The 16,965-nt window shown below is 39.3% G+C and overlaps 1 protein-coding gene across 1 annotated transcript; it reads right to left on the reverse strand.

Annotated features, from left to right (window-relative positions):
- Positions 1-7,034: 7,034 nt before the first annotated feature.
- LOC136329857 (F-box only protein 48-like) lies at positions 7,035-16,707 on the reverse strand. Its single transcript, XM_066266470.1, has 3 exons — positions 16,587-16,707; positions 7,728-8,069; positions 7,035-7,247 (listed from the first exon to the last, which is right to left on the reverse strand). The coding sequence occupies exons 2-3, from the start codon at positions 8,031-8,033 to the stop codon at positions 7,035-7,037; spliced, it is 519 nt and encodes a 172-aa protein (XP_066122567.1). The 5' UTR covers positions 8,034-8,069; positions 16,587-16,707.
- Positions 16,708-16,965: the final 258 nt, after the last annotated feature.

Here is a 16,965-nt window from a genome sequence, read left to right on the forward strand (position 1 = left end):
TTTGAAGATATCATTCCTTGGTTTTATGGGTTGCATACTTCTGGTTAAGAAATCATTTAATTTAATTATTGCTCATCCAAGGGCAGTTGTTGTTTTTCTTTGATCACTTTGATTTTTTTCTCTTTGTCTTAACTTTTCAGCAGATTAGTGAGTATATCTTTTATTATGTTTGCAGATGGTATGGCTTGTTGAATCTGAGACTTGAGGTCTTTCACCAGTTTTGGAAAGTTCTTAACCACTAGCACTTCAAAATAGCTTCTGCTTCATTCTATCACTCCTTGTTGTTTTGGACTAATTTCACTTAATTAGACCTTTTCACTTTACAATTAATGCTTTTCCACTATTCTATCTTCTGCTTTTTCTAATTCTTTTTCTCTCTTTGCTTCATTCTGGATATTTTCTTTGCACTCATCCTCAGATTCACAAATGCTTTCCCCTCTGTTAGTGGGATTTAATCTACTTTTACTCTCATTTCTTGATTTCTTTATATGCCCTTATATTTTTTAGTTATAAATTTTCTATTACCTTTTTCTGTTCACTTTTACTCATGTTATCAAGCTTCCTTATATAAGTTTGTATGTGCATATATCAGACATTGATTTTAAAATATGTCCTTAGAGATAACATAAAGCCTAAAATGTTGATCTCTTTCTCCAAGGAGGATTTTTTTCTTCTTCTTCTTCTTTTAGGCAGACGTCTAGGGCATTATTATTCTGGTATCCACTCAATTTAATTTGAGGTTGAGATGTTTTGAAAGTTTTCCAGTGAGTACATATGTATTAGTAGGTCACTCCCATTACCAGACTGTTAGTTTTAGGTTCTAAACTAGAAGAAGGAAGATTACCAAGGGGGGAGGGGCTCCTGGTCCCCTTCTCTTAGCGAGTTCTAGATTCCACTCACTGTCCTCATAGCCCTGAGAAGCTTTCAAAATCTATTTAATCTTTTAGCTGCTCTTGCAGAAATTGGCAAATGCACCTGTGGCAAGATTAACTTCAATCATGGGCTTGCCTCTCTGATTCTCTCTTTTCCCACAAACTGGTCGAGTATTTCTTTACTATCTTGTTAGCTATCTGATGTCTTCAAGTAGATTAATTCTTTTTCTGAGGTTTTCAAGTTGTCCTAAGTAGGAAGGCTCTGTCAGAATAATGTCCTGCCATTAGCAGAAATGTAAGTTCTATGTGTTTAATATTAATTTCCTACTGATTCTCTAGATATTTGTAAGAGGCAATATTCCTTATTAAGTTTTAGTCCTTCCTGTTGCCTCAATGTAAGGACTGTCAAAATTATAAAAGGCACCATACTGGTTAAAAGCATGGTTGGTTTCTGAGGTCAAAGAGTTTTGGGCTTAAATTGTGGCTTTACATCTCTTTATTTTTATATTTTATATTGTCTGGAAAAGAATTTGAATATGATTTTCCTGTGTTCTTTGAACATGTAATTGTGAAGATGAAATAAGGTAATGTCTGTAAAGCATTTAGCATAGGATTAGCCAATGGGGGAAAACTATGGAAACAGGTTGTTGAAAAAAGAAATTCTGGCTTTTTGGAAACATGTCTTTCTCAGTGGAGAGCTGGTGTTACCACCTCAGTCAAATGATCAGACTTACATTCTGACATAGAATAATCAGACATTATATGATTCTTAGTATGATGCAATAAAAAGTGTATTACATTGCCTAGGAGCGGTATAATTGCTAAATGTTATACTTGACTCAAACCATAAAGAGACAATAAGTCAAAAAAATTACAGAACATTTTATAAGATAACCAGCCTGAATTCTTTAAAAAAAGTCCATATCCTGAAAAAACCCCCCCACAAACCCCAAAGGCAGGGGGACACTTCTGGTTATGAGATTAAGGAGACATTGAAATGATATACACATGTAAACCCTGTTTGAATCCTGAACTGGAAAAAAAAATCTATAAAATCTATTTTCAAGGCCTATAAGGAAATTTAAGTGTGGATTATAAATTAGATATTACTGAATTGATATAAAACTTTAGCTGTGATACGGATACTGTATATAGAAGAGTGTGCTTATTCTTAGAAGATGCATGCTGGAATAACCAGGGGTGAAGTGTCAACATGTCTGCAGCTTATTTTCAAATACTTCAGAAAAATTAAAAAATAAAACATGGAAATGTTAACAACTGGTATATCTAGGTGAAGTGTATATGTAAAGGTTTTGTCATCTAATTTTACTTTTCTGTGGGTTTGAAATTTTTCAAAATAAAAAGTTGGAGGAACATTCTTGGCTCTTCCTTTTGAGTTACTTATTGTCAGAAAAATTTTTAATTCATTCAGTAAAAATTTATTTAGCACCTACTTTACATATTCTTATAGTTTACTGGGGAATGGTAATTAACTACAGATCATTTGCTTTGTTTCCTCATTCATAAATATACAGTAATGGGACCCTCACATAAGCTAATCCTTGATGTAGAGTAGGCACTCAATAATGCTATTATAATAAATCAACTTCCTTATTGTTGCCCTATTTCCATCCACTTGATGTTTTCGGTCTTTCAACTCTACTTTAAATAAAAAGGCAGAGTATTCCATCTTATGTATTATTCACCCCAATCCATATCCTGATGTTACTACTTATCTTATTTTTGTTAATGTTATTAGGCATTTGAAGTGTTGGAGGTATTACAAAAAGTCAAAACAAAGATGAAATTAAAGTGGTATCTTTTTAAAATTAGGCTTGTATATATGTGAATATTCTAAGATCTAAAGTTTATATTTATATAGATTTATTGATGATTGGGTCCTGGTCTAAGATTTGGTTATGAACAGAGGTGATTAAAAAAATGTTTCTAAGTTTATTTTTAAAAATAATAGATCTTGAACTGATGAAATATTAAAAAACACTGGAAATTCCATAATACTCTGTCCCAATAACCTTTCCTCTTTTACAAACTGTGTGTATTTAATGTTATTTTATCTAGGATTAAGAGCACTCCTTCCATACTACTCCACCCATTCATGTTTCCAGATGCTAATGGCTCAGTCTGATAAATGCAGAGCCCATACCATAAAATTTACCTTTGAGTTCCAAAACTTTCCTTTTAGCGTAGACTGTGATTATAGCTCATAACTGTGACTACACAAAGAATTACTTAAATGCAGTAAGTGATACTACAAAAACCAAACTAAAGATTATTCATATAACTTATTAAAGTAATACTTAAGATTGATTGTCGTGAACCCATAACTGAAAAAAATAAATGACACTTTAGGGTTAAGTGTATTTTCAAGTATTTATTTAAAACATTTAAAACTATTTTTCTATTTTCTCTTACAGCTTTTGAGATGACTAGAACAATTATTGATATATTACCCTTAATAGCAAGCACACCATATAGCTTATGAGTTGTACATTGCACTTCAGCACTTGTCTACTAATAATACAACAAATTATTTTTCTTATATACTCTGGGTACAATCAAAATATACTGCTCATTCTGTATATTATATATTATATATATAATATACATTAAATATATTTTAATATATAAATATATTAAATATATCCCCTAATTTTTGTGAGCAGTTTAAATAATACAGGAATAAATTAATAAATCTTTATGTAATACCCACTATATTCCCAGATTTGGGAACACAAACATAAATAAACAGGCCTGCCATTAAGAAGATCAGTCTAAAGGAGGAGACAGAGAAATAAAACAGACAATTTAAAGTAGTATGACAGCTTTGGAATGGAGGTATAAAGACCTATCGGGAACCTTAAGAGTACAACTTAACCCAGAATGGTAGAAGTTAGAGATGGTTTACATATCAAGATGATAAGTTTTACAAAAGAATTTGCCGCCTGACCAGGTGGTGGCGCAGTGGATAGAGAGTCAGACTGGGATGCGGAGAACCCAGGTTTGAGACCCTGAGGTCGCCAGCTTGATCGCGGGCCCATCTAGTTTAAGCAAAGCTTACCAGCTTAGACCCAAAGTCGCTGCTGGAGCTAGGGTTTACTCGGTCTGCTGAAGGCCCACGGTCAAGGCACATATAAGAAAGCAATCAATGAACAACTAAGGTGTTGCAACAAAAAACTAATGATTGATGCTTCTCATCTCTCTCCGTTCCTGTCTGTCTGTCCCTATCTATCCTTCTCTGTGACTCTCTCTGTCTCTGTAAAAAATAAAATAAAATAAAATAAATGTTTAAAAAAATAAATGTTTAAAAAAAAAAAAAGAATTCGCCTGACCAGGTGGTGGCGCAGTGGATAGAGCGTAGGACTGGGATGCGGAAGGACCCAGGTTCGAGACCCCAAGGTCGCCAGCTTGAGCGCGGGCTCATCTGGCTTGAGCAAAGAGCTCACCAGCTTAGACCCAAGGTCCCTGGCTCCAGCAGGGGGTTACTCGGTCTGCTGAAGGCCCGCGGTCAAGGCACATGTGAGAAAGCAATCAATGAACAACTAAGAAGTCTCAAGGGGCAACGAGAAACTGATGATTGATGCTTCTCATCTCTCTCTGTTCCTGTCTGTCTGTCCCTGTCTATCTCTGCCTCTGTAAAACAAAACAAAACAAAAAAAACCACACACACACACACACACACACACACACACACACACACACACACAGAATTCGCCAAGGAAAGAATTAATGTTGGGTGATAGGAAGAACATTCCTAAAGAGGGATGTTCTGCCTGGGATGTTCTGCCTGGTTTTTAAGGCCCCTTTCAACTCTAAGAAGATAATAAGAGAAAATCAATCATTACCTGCTTGATCCAATAAAGGGAGTTTGTAGAGAATTGGGCATCTTTCTGATATTTGCCTACTTGTTAAATGCTAGTTTCCTGGGTTCTTATTTTCATGCTATAGAGCACAGCTTAAGAAGGAAACCCCATATTATAAAAATGTTCTGTAGATACCTTCTACTATGGTGCTCGTCACAGATTCAGAATGAACAAAGTGGTATAGGGAATACTGTATCATCCACTTTTTTTTTTTTTTTGTATTTTTCTGAAGCTGGAAACGGGGAGAGACAGTCAGACAGACTCCCGCATGCGCCCCACCGGGATCCACCCGGCACGCTCACCAGGGGGCAACGCTCTGCCCACCAGGGGGTGTCGCTCTGCCTCGACCAGAGCCACTCTAGCGCCTGGGGCAGAGGCCAAGGAGCCATCCCCAGCGCCCGGGCCATCTTTGCTCCAGTGGAGCCTTGGCTGCGGGAGGGGAAGAGAGAGACAGAGAGGAAGGGGGGGTGTGAAGAAGCAAATGGGTGCTTCTCCTGTGTGCCCTGGCCGGGAATCGAACCCGGGTCCCCCACACGCCAGGCCGACGCTCTACTGCTGAGCCAACCGGCCAGGGCCTCATCCACTTTTAAGAAAGAGAACAAACGTTAAATTAAAGGTTCCCGGGAAGCTATAAATTTTAACAAAATCAGGTATTTACAGTTTTCTAAAACAGTATTTTTCTTTCTTTTGAATGTGGAGAAAATGAAAAGGAACTAAGTCCTTTTCCTTCTGTGAGTAGTACACTAGATGGCGCTATAAGGCTGTCAGAAAGAGTTTTACTAAGAAAAGCAGTATGGCAGACCTGATAATAGTTAAGGGTTCTGAAAACTTGCCATAAACTTTAAGTCCCTGGAGCAATTTCATGTCTGTAGGCAAGTAATGGGAACCGTAATCTTACAAATTTTAGTCTTATGGTCAGATTAATTTGAAATATACCACAAATTTAGCACATTTTAAAATGGTTCCAACATTTGACAATTCAATTTGATTTTACTGAAATGGAAATTTAAAAAGTTATTGAAATATAAATTTAATATACATTTGAACATATTGCTATTAATTTCATTTAGATAATCTTCCCATGAGCCTAGTAATGCCTATAATAAATGCATCTCTTAGACATTTCTTCAAATGATTTCCTGAATTTTTGAATAATCATTAAGCAGAGAATATAAAATTCTTTTATCATTAAAGTGCCACAATACACTAACACAAATACATAAAACAATACATTCCAGAACTACTTGACTGATATATCATTTCTTATATAAAACCATTTAATGATTTTTCCAATTATAGTAAAACCAGAAAAATATTTTTAATACAGTACCACGTAAAAACAGAGCTTTACTTTTATGATATTTTCTACTTCGTTTTTTTTTTATTTTAAATTTTGTATTTTTCCGAAGTTAGAAGTGGGGAGGCAGTCAGACAGACTCCTGCATGCACATGACGGGGATCCACCTGGCATGCTGACAAGGTGGCAATGCCCTGCCCATTTGGGGTGTTGCTCCGTTGTGGCTGGAGCCATTCTAGCGCCTGAGGCGGAGGCTATGTAGTCGCCTTCAGCTCCTGGGCCAACTTTGCTCCAATGGAGCGTTGGCTGCAGGAGGGGAAGAGAAAGAGAGAAAGGAGAGGAGGAAGGGTGGAGAAGCAAATGGGTGCCTCTCCTGTGTGTACTGGCTGGGAATCGAACCCAGGACTTCCACATGACTGGCCGATGCTCTACTGCTGAGCCAACTGGCCAAGGCCTTAGCTTCTTTTAAATGTTAAATGTTTAGCCTGAACTGTGGTGGTGCAGTGGATCAAGTGTGGACCTGTAATACTGAGGTTTCTGGTTCAAAACCGTGGCCTTGCCTGGTCAAGGCACATATGGAAGTTGATGCTTCCAGCTCCTCACCCTTTCTCTTTCTCCACTCTCTAAAATGAATAAAAACAAAATCCTTAAAAACAATGTTAAATGTTTAAAGCAGTGGTTCTCAACCTGTGGGTCGCGACCCCGGTGAGGTCGCCTAAAGCCATCAGAAAATACATAATGCATATCAGGTATTTACATTCCGAATCATAACTGTAGCAAAATTACAGTTATGAAGTAGCCACCAAAATTATTTTTTGGTTTGGGGTCACCGCAACATGAGGAACTGTATTGCGGGATCACAGCATTAGAAAGGTTGAGAACCACTGGTTTAAAAGGTAAACAAAACTATGAATGGATAAAGATATACCCTTTGTAACCCAGAATACTTTTGTATACCCTTTGTAACCCTTGTATACCCTAGAATCATTTTGATTTTGATCTTTCCAAGTGACAGATCTGTTGTGATTTTTCATCATCACTTTTCATTTGTGCATCTAGAATTTCCCCCCACATTTCTGCATCCATCACGCACATACTGTTTTCTGGCAGGTCACTATAAGATGTTATGTTGCTGTATTTGCCACTTAGCCATGCACGTTTCACTTTACTCATCTGGTAATTCCTCAGGAATGTCTCCTGAAAGAGGAAAAGCCCATCAGCAAAGAATATAGTAGGTTGTTGCTTGGTGAATCTGAAACCACAGAAGCTATTGACAGGGTTAGAAAGATTAAATATTTACATCGATATACACATATACTAATAAATTTGTGTGTGTGTGAATGTGTGTGTGTGTGTGTGAGTGTGTGTGTGTGTGTATAGTGAGCCACAGAATTTGCAGGGGGTTTTGGATAATGTGAAATGAAAAGAAGGAGCCATTTTTCTTCTGGTTAATAGACAAAAATGCCCAAATTTAAGATTTAAAAGGTGTTAAAGGATGGATGGGAGATGGTGTGGTTTGCAGGAAAAAGAATAATAATTAACTTTATGTTCAAAAGCCAACACACTTTGTATGTTATTCTGTATGAGATCCTACCTCCTTCAAGCAGAAGGTAGAGTTTGGTTTAAACCTACCACCATATTGTTATGAACACTTTTGACCCCCAAAATTAAACTTACCCTGAAGGAATAACCATTTTTTAGATCATCATCAATTTTTCTGTCGCACGCAGGTCTTAGAGCCAAGCAATGAGGTTTCCATAACAGGTCATCGGTTGTTATTTTAGAATTCCAGCTCTTGCAGGTCATTGAAGCCCTGCCCAAACTCTGACAGTCCAGGTAACTGAAAATATTTTCAGTAAGTTCTGAAGGCAGCCTTTCCACAAAATTATTGTGACTCTCCTTATGTTCCTCCTCAGCATCCACAGAGTTCAGTTCTCTGTCAGAAACTACTGAATTGCTGTTCATGTTGGAGTTATTCTGCATAGCTTGATGTTTTAGTTAATTATCTTCACAGGCCACCTAAAAGGTAGAGTTTAATGTTAATCTCTTCAGATCAGAATGGATCCTACTGTGAGCCAGATACTTTCTGGGAATGCTTTTAAAAACTTTAACTTTCTTGACTTGAGCTTCTTAATCTGTAAAATAGGGCCAATAATGCTCCTCTTGTGTATGTTGTTGTTGAAATATCAGGGTAACATGTAAATCATCTAGCCTCACATTTGATTTGCACTTTGAAGGCACTCAACAAATGTTATTTCTTTTATAGACAGAGAGAGGGACAGATAGGGACAGACAAGATAGAAGGGAGAGAGATGAAAAGCATTAATTTTTCGTTGCAGCTCCTTATTTGTTCATTTATTGCTTTCTCATATGTGCCATGACTGGGGGCTCCAGCTGAGCCAGTGACCCCTTGCTCAAGCCAGTGACCTTAAGCTTCAAACCAGCAACCTTGGGCTCAAGCCAGTGACCATGGGGTCATGTCTATGATCCCACACTCAAGCCAGTGACCCTGTGCTCAAGCTACTGAGCCCATGCTCAAGCCCAAGCTTCCGGTTTCAAACTTGGGTCCGAACCTGGGTCCTCTGCGCCCCAGACCCGAGCTCTATCCACTGTGCAGCAGAATATACATTCTTTTCAAGTGCTCATGGTACATTCTCTAGGATAGACCACATGTTAGGGCACAAAACGGGACTCAACATATTTAAGAAAATTGAAATCATATCAAGCATCTTCTCTGATCACAATGGCATGAAACTAGAAATCAACCACAACAGAAAAACTGAAAAATACTCTAACACTTGGAAACTAAATAGCATGTTACTAAATAACAAATGGGTTAACAATGAAATCAAAGGAGAAAAAAAAATTCCTAGAAACGAATGATAATGAGCATACAACAATTCAAAATTTATGGGACACAGCAAAAGTAGTACTGAGAGGGAAGTTCATAGCATTACAGGCATAACTTAAGAAGCTGGAAAAAGCTCAAATAAACAACTCGACCCTATATCTAAAAGAACTAGAAAAAGAACAGCAAGTAAAGCACAGAGGTAGTAGAAGAAAAAAAATAATAAAGATCAGAGTGGAAATAAATGACATAGAGGCTAAAAAAACAATACAGAGGATCAATGAAACCAAGAGCTGGTTCTTTGAAAACATAAACAAGATCGATGAACCTTTAACCAGACTCACCAAGAAAAAAAGAGAGAGGATTCAAATAAATAAAATTAGAAATGAGAGTGGAGAAATAACAACGGACACAATGAAAATACAAAGGACTGCAAGAAAATACTATGTAGAACTGTATGCCAAAAAATTAGACAACCTAGGAGAAATGGACAAATTCCTTGAAACATATAATCTTTCAAAAATCAATCTGGAAGAATCAGAAAACCTAAACACACCGATTACAACAAATGAGATTGAAACAGTTATCAAAAAACTCCCAACAAACAAAAGCCCTGGGCCACATGGCTTCACAGGTGAATTCCACCAACTATTCAAAGAAGAACTAACTCCTATCCTTCTCAAGCTATTTCAAAAAATTCAAGATGAAGGAAGACTCTCAAGCTCCTTTTATGAGGCGAGCATAATTCTGATCCCAAATCCAGGCAAAGACAACACAAAGAAAGAAAATTATAGGCCAATATCCCTGATGAATATAGATGTTAAAATCCTCAACAAAATAGGCCCTGGCCGGTTGGCTCAGTGGTAGAGCGTCGGCCTGGCGTGCGGAAGTCCTGGGTTCGATTCTCGGCCAGGGCACACAGGAGAGGCACCCATCTGCTTCTCCACCCCTACCCCTCTCCTTCCTCTCTGTCTCTCTCTTCCTCTCTTGCAGCCGAGGCTCCATTGGAGCAAAAGGTGGCCTGGGCACTGGGGATGACTCCTTGGCCTCTGCCCCAGGTGCTATAGTGGCTCTGGTTGCGAAAGAGCGATGCCCCGAATGGGCAGAGCATCGCCCCCTGGTGGGCGTGCCGGGTGGATCCCGGTCGGGCGCATGCGGGAGTCTGTCTGTCTCCCTGTTTCCAGCTTCCGGGAAAAAAAAAATCCTCAACAAAATATTAGCAAACTGGCCTGACCGTGAGGTGGCACAGTGGATAGAGCATTGGACTGGGATGCGGAAGACCCAGGTTCGAGACCCCAAGGTCGCCAGCTTGAGCGAGGGTTCATCTGGTATGAATAAAAGCTCACCAGCTTGAACCCAAGGTCGCTGGCTTGAGCAAGGGGTTACTCGGTCTGCTGAAGGCCCACGGTCAAGGCATATATGAGAAAGCAATCAATGAACAACTAAGGTGTCGCAATGCGCAATGAAAAACTAATGATTGATGCTTCTCATCTCTCCGTTCCTGTCTGTCTGTCCCTGTCTACCCCTCTCTCTGACTCTGTAAAAAAAAAAAAAAAATTAGCAAACTGGATTCAGCTATTACTATATGAAAAAAATCATGATCAAGTGGGATTTATTCTGGGGAGGCAAGGTTGGTACAATATTGGCAAATCAATCAATGTGATTTATCACATAAACAAAAGGAAGGAGAAAAACCACATGATATCAATAGATGCAGAAAAAGCATTTGATAAAATCTAGCACCCATTTCTGGTCAAAACTCTCATCAGTGTGGGAATACAGGGAACATACCTCAACATGATAAAGGCCATCTATGACAAACCTACAGCCAACATCATACTCAATGGGCAAAAATTAAAAGCTATCTCCTTAAGATCAGGAACAAGGCAGGGGTGCCCCCTTTCACCACTCTTTTCAACATAGTTCTGGAAGTCCTAGCCACAGCAATCAGACAAGAAAAAGAAATAAAAGGCATCCAAATTGGAAAAGAAGAAGTAAATTATCATTATTTGCTGATGATATGATACTGTACATAGAAAACCCTAAAGTATCATTCAAAAAACTACTGGATCTGTCCTAACCAGGTGGTGGTGCAGTGGATGGAGTGTCGGGCTGGAGTGTGGAAGACGCAGGTTCAAGACACCAAGGTCACCAGCTTGAGTGCGGGCTCATCTGGTTTGAGCAGGGCTCACCAGCTTGAGCCCAAGGTTGCTGGCTTGATGAAGGGGTCACTCCATCTGCTGTAGCCCCCCCCCCCCATCAAGGCACATATGGAAATCAATCAATGAACAACTAAGGAACCTCAACAAAGAATGGATGTTTCTTTTTTTTTTTTAATTTTTATTTATTCATTTTAGAAAGGAGAGAGAGAGAGAAAGGGGGGAGGAGCAGGAAGCATCAACTCCCATATGTGCTTTGACCAGGCAAGTGCAGGTTTCGAACCGGCAACCTCAGCATTCCAGGTCGATGCTTTATCCACTGCTCCACCACAGGTCAGATCGAATGGATGTTTCTTATTTTTCTCCCCTCCTGTCTGTCTGTCCCTATCTCTCCCTCTCTCTGACTCTCTGTCTCTGCCACAAAAAATCAAAAACAAAACAAAACTACTGGATCTGATAAATGAATTCAGCAAGGTGGCAGGATATAAAATTAATACTCAGAAATCAGAGGCATTTTTATACACCAACAAAGAATGGTCAGAAAGAGAAATTAAGGAAAGAATCCCCTTCCCTATTGCAACAAAAAAAATAAAGTACCTAGAAGTAAATTTAACCAAGGAGATTAAAGCAAATCATAAAACATTGATAGAAGAAATCAAGGAAGATACAAACAAGTGGAAGCATATACCATGTTCATGGATAGGAAGAATAGACATAATTAAATTGTCTATATTACCCAAAGCAATTTATAAATTCAATGCAATACCAATAAAAATACCAATGACATACTTCAAAGATATAGAACATATATTCCAAAAATTTATATGGAACCCAAAAAGAACATGAATAGCCTCAGCAATCTTGAAAAAGAAGAATAAAGTGGGAGGTATCACACTTCCTGATATCTAATTATACTACAAGGCCATTGTATTTAAAACAGCTTGGTCTTGGCCTAAGAACAGGCATATAGATGAATGGAATAGAACATATAACGCAGAAATAAACCTGCACCTTTATGGACAATTGATATTTGACAAAGGAGGTAAGAGCATACAGTGGAGTGAAGACAGTCTCTTTAATAAATGGTGCTGGGAAAACTGGATAGGTACATGCAAGAAAATGAAATTAGACCACCAACTTACACCCATCACAGAAATAAACTCAAAATATATAAAAGACTTAAATGTAAGTCATGAAACCATAAATATCTTGGAAGAAAACATAGGCAGTAAACTCTCCGATATCTCTCGTAGCAATACTTTTGCTGATTTATCTCCACAGGAAAGTGAAATAAAGGACAGGATGAACAAATGGGACTATATGAAACTAAAAAGTTTTGCACAGCAAAAGACACCATTAACAAAATAAAAAGACAACCTACACAATGGGAGAACATATTTGACAATATATCTGATAAGGGGTTAATAACCAAAATTTATAAAGAACTTGTAAAACTCAATACCAGGAAGACAAACAATCCAATCAAAAAATGGGCAAAAGAAATGAATAGACACTTCTCCAAAGAGGACATCAGATGGCCAATAGGCATATCAAAAAAATGTTCAACATCACTAATCATTAGAGAAATGCAAATTAAAACCACAATGAGATATTATCTCACACCAGTCAGAATGGCACACATTAACAAAACAGCACATAATAAGCACTGGCGAGGATGTGGAGAAAAGGGAACTCTCCTGCACTGCTAGTGGGAATGCAGACTAGTGCAGCCACTGTGGAAACAGTATGGAGATTCCTCAAAAAATTAAAAATAGAACTGCCTTTTGATCCAGCCATCCCACTTTTAGGAATATATCCCAAGAACAGCATATCACTGATTTAAAAGGAGAAATGCACCCTCATGTTTATGGCAGCATTGTTCACGATAGCCAAGATCTGGAAACAGCCCAAGTGTCCATCAGAGGACGAGTGGATTAAAAAGCTATGGTACATATATACAATGGAATACTATGGGGCCATGAAAAAGAAGGAAATCTTACCTTTTGTGACAACATGGATGGACCTGGAAACGGAAGGGGGGAGGGCACTATGGAAAGTGGGGTAAGGGGGATGTTGAGGGGAATATGGGGGAGGGAGGGATGCATTCGGGGCGACACTAGAATCTGTGTAAACACAATAAATTAAAATCAATAAGAAAAAACAAAACAAAAAAAAAACCCAAAGTAGACTTCAGAGCAAAGAATGTTACTAGAGATAAAAGTCTTTCTTTTTATAATGATAAAGGGTTCAATTCAACAAGAGCACATAAGAATCCTAATCATTTATATACTTATGGATATTTGAGTTGTTCTCAATACTTTTTTTTAATTTTATTTTTATTTTTTACAGAGACAGAAAGAGAGTCAGAGAGAGGGATAGATAGGGACAGACAGATGGAAACGGAGAGAGATGAGAAGCATCAACCATCAGTTTTTCGTTCAATCATCAGTTTTTCATTGCGACACTTTAGTTGTTCATTGATTGCTTTCTCATATGTGCCTTGACTGCAGGCCTTCCGCAGACCGAGTAACCCCTTGCTTGAGCCAGCAACCTTGGGTCTAAGCTGGTGAGCTTTTGCTCAAACCAGATGAGCCCGTGCTCAAGCTGGCGACTTTGGGGTCTCGAACCTGGGTCTTCCGCATCCCAGTCCGACGCTCTATCCCCTGCGCCACCGCCTGGTCAGGCTCAATATTCTTATGTTATAAATATGGAGGGTTCAGTTTTTTTTTATAGTGTAATAAGACTTAAGGGTACAGGTTTTTTTAGATGACAAAATCCACATGTGCAATGAAAGGCAACTTTCTTTATATATATATTATATAAAGAAAGTTCTTTATATATATATTATATTATATATATGAAAAGCAACCACAGCCGGATCCTTGGAATACACTTTGAAATGCTTTTTGGCATGCAGCTGCTACATGCCTCCAATATTGTGTGTAATTGGAAACATTTCAAACATAATTGTTACCGAAGTCAAAGACAATAATTGCGAGCTGTGGGATCTGAGCTTCAGATAAAAGAATGGCAGCTGAGTGGAGCACGCTGCAAGGAGGAGTCTCCTTACGGATCTGCATCTGACTGCAATATTTCACTGTATTATTGACAAACCTTTCTTTCCAGAGACCCAGAGAGAAAAGAGGGAAACAGAGAGGCATACACGAGGCAAAAGGTGGTGGGTGCTATAAATCAGCAATTAAGAAACAACTCTTAGAAAGGAGTTCAGACCTGAGTTCAGCACTAGAACTGAAATAACACAACTCGTTTTCCCCCACTCCTGAAGTGTAATCAACTAGAAATGAAAAGCATCTCTCCTAAGAGTTTACACCAAATGGACCAGTAAGAAAAATGTAACTTCCGTTTAATTGATCAGTGGTTTTTTAGGATCACTTAGGGCCAAAGTGATGGGAAGCACGGGGCTTGGGGGGGGGGATGGGAGGGTGTAGAGTTAAGTAAAGGTAAATGACAGCTGCTTGCTAGTTTGCAGGTCTAAGTTTTCAAATGTTCACATTAGCTTCTGCCTCGCTGACATTTTTTATTTTAAATCTCTGTTTACAGGGAAATGAACCTGAGAGGGTCTAATCAGTTAAGGCTGGGCAATCATCCCTGTTCATAGAAGAGGTCCGCCAGGGGTAGTCAACCTTTTTATAAAAACCGCCCACTTTGCAGTGCTGGTCAACCTGATCCCTACCGCCCACTAGTGGGCGTTCCAGCTTTCATGGTGGGCGGGTAGCGGAGCAACAAAACGGCGCCACGATTGGCTCACCATGAAAGCTGGAACACCCACTAGTGGGCGGTAGGGACCAGGTTGACCAGCACTGCAAAGTGGGCGGTTTTTATAAAAACGTTGACAATTAAAAAAAAAAAAAAAAAAAAAGGTTGACTACTCTTAGTTTAGTCTGAACATGTGCACATAACACAGACACAGGAGGAATTATTACATTCTCATGGAGGGGTTTGATCCCCTCTAGCAAATGGAAATAGTGCCAGTGGACCACTGGCTCAGGAACAGTTCTTGGAAAAAGAGTCATTCTGGCACACTGGAAAGTGATCTGATTATTCTGTCCTATCTCTGAGCCAGAAGTGTCATGACATCAGCGTGCTCCAACTTGTAAAGCATGTCTCCTTTACAAGTAGACAAAATCTCTCCATCAGCAGAAAGAGGGGCGGAAGGAATAAAGGTGCAGGGGGATCCCATGCAAAGTCAACCCAGGCCTTCTCCACTACTCAAAATGTTGCTTCACCAGCACACATGTAGTTAATGTCCTTGACTTCAGTTCAGCACGGCTATAAACAAGATGTGAATACTGGTTATGGGGGAGCAGAGGTATTACAATTACACTTAACGTGTGTCTAGCAATGAGATGTCCAGAGCTAGCGCTGCTGCAACGTCCCTGATGCCATCTCAGTCCCTGGCACTCTGTTTTGGAGTGCTGGCTCCACATGCTGCCTGAGGTTTCGAGGAACTGCACCAGTGCCCAACTTGGCACCTGGATTATTGTACTTTCCTCTCCCAACATGTTCGCTTATACCAACCTTCTAAAGATACTAGTATGATAGAGGAATGTTTTATTCTGCGGCCACAGAAAAAGCAGTAATGGTCCCTTAAAACACCAACTAACCAATTAACCAAGCAACCAACCAAGAAATATACCACATTCACTCTTTATCGTGAAATAATCACACCCATATTTAAGCAACTTGAATATTCTCACAGTAAGAAGAGTTCAACAAGTGACATTATATCACGTAAATAAAAAGGAAATAAGAGCTATTTCTCCAAGATGAAGGCTTCTAGCCTGGTCAAGTGACATCTTTAATATTTCTATTTCTAATAAGAATCAATTTGATTTAAAAATTACTTTCCTTCTCTAAAAGGAAAAATTTAATCTTTATAAATGACTTTAATCAGGAAATTAACTGCAATAACTAGGATGCTGAAAATGATAATCTTTCCTGAAAATAGTTTCCCATAATAGTGGACAACCCAAACTACAGGTATGGGCCACTAAAAGAGTTAATTGCCGGAAAATAATTTCTACAAATTCTTGTTCCATTTCGTAAGTATTATGAACAGTAACTCATAATACTCAACTCTGTGTTTTATTGTCATTATAAAATATTTTAGAGAAATTACCTTACGATGTCACTTTTTAAAACTTAGATTTAAGTTCAGTTTTTAAATTCCTTAATTAAAAACTTCAAAATTTAACCTTAAAAAAAAAAAGGCCAGTTTTGCCTGGATGCCTGGGAAACTATCCCTTTTCTGCTTCCTCTTCTTTACGAACCAAACTTTGCCAAATTAGCTCTCTAGTTAAGGGCTCTCCCCCTTTCGGGGGTCACACGGAGGGAGGGATCGGAGCGCAGACCTGGCCGCACTCCACTCTACCCCGGCTCTCGGTTAGCCCCCACCCTGTCAAGACCCGGGAATCGGAGGAATGATCCCCGCGTCCCATCTGAGCCATCCTCCTGGCGTGTCCCGCGCAGGCTGCACCTGCCCGAGTTCAAACAAAACAGGATACTTACAAATAAACAATAATAATTCTGAGCTCCGGCTGTCACTTCAGATCCGCGCCTCGGAGCGGAGGCCGTCTCTAAGACGGCCGGCCGGGCTGACGTGGGCGGCTAGAGAAGGGAAGACTCTCCTACTTGCCGTAACTTGCGATCTTCTCCTGTGATTTAAACTCGGGTTTCACAATCCTTCCCCGTAGTTCTTCTGATCCCGCCCACTCCAGTCCAGCCTTGTTGGTTCAGATTTCCCGCCGGCTTAGAGCAGAGCGCGCGTTGCCTTTTGGGATTAGTAGTTTTACTAGGGCGTCTCAGCTCCGCTTCGGTGGGCGAAGGGAGGCGCTACGGTCTACTAGGTCTCGCGTCCTCCAAGACTGGTGGCTTATTAACCAATAGT

This window comes from Saccopteryx bilineata, chromosome 3, assembly GCF_036850765.1.
Source record: "Saccopteryx bilineata isolate mSacBil1 chromosome 3, mSacBil1_pri_phased_curated, whole genome shotgun sequence".
In the NCBI taxonomy this organism is placed as follows: Eukaryota; Metazoa; Chordata; class Mammalia; order Chiroptera; family Emballonuridae; genus Saccopteryx; species Saccopteryx bilineata.

What these genes read in the sequence shown, in the direction of transcription:
- LOC136329857 (XM_066266470.1), bottom strand. Translation starts at nt 8,033, where the DNA reads ATGCAGAATAACTCCAACATGAACAGCAATTCAGTAGTTTCTGACAGA. An exon ending in AAAATGGTTATTCCTTCAGG is followed by an intron (nt 7,248 to 7,727) that starts GTAAGTTTAATT and finishes TTCCTCTTTCAG; the next exon opens with GAGACATTCCTGAGGAATTA.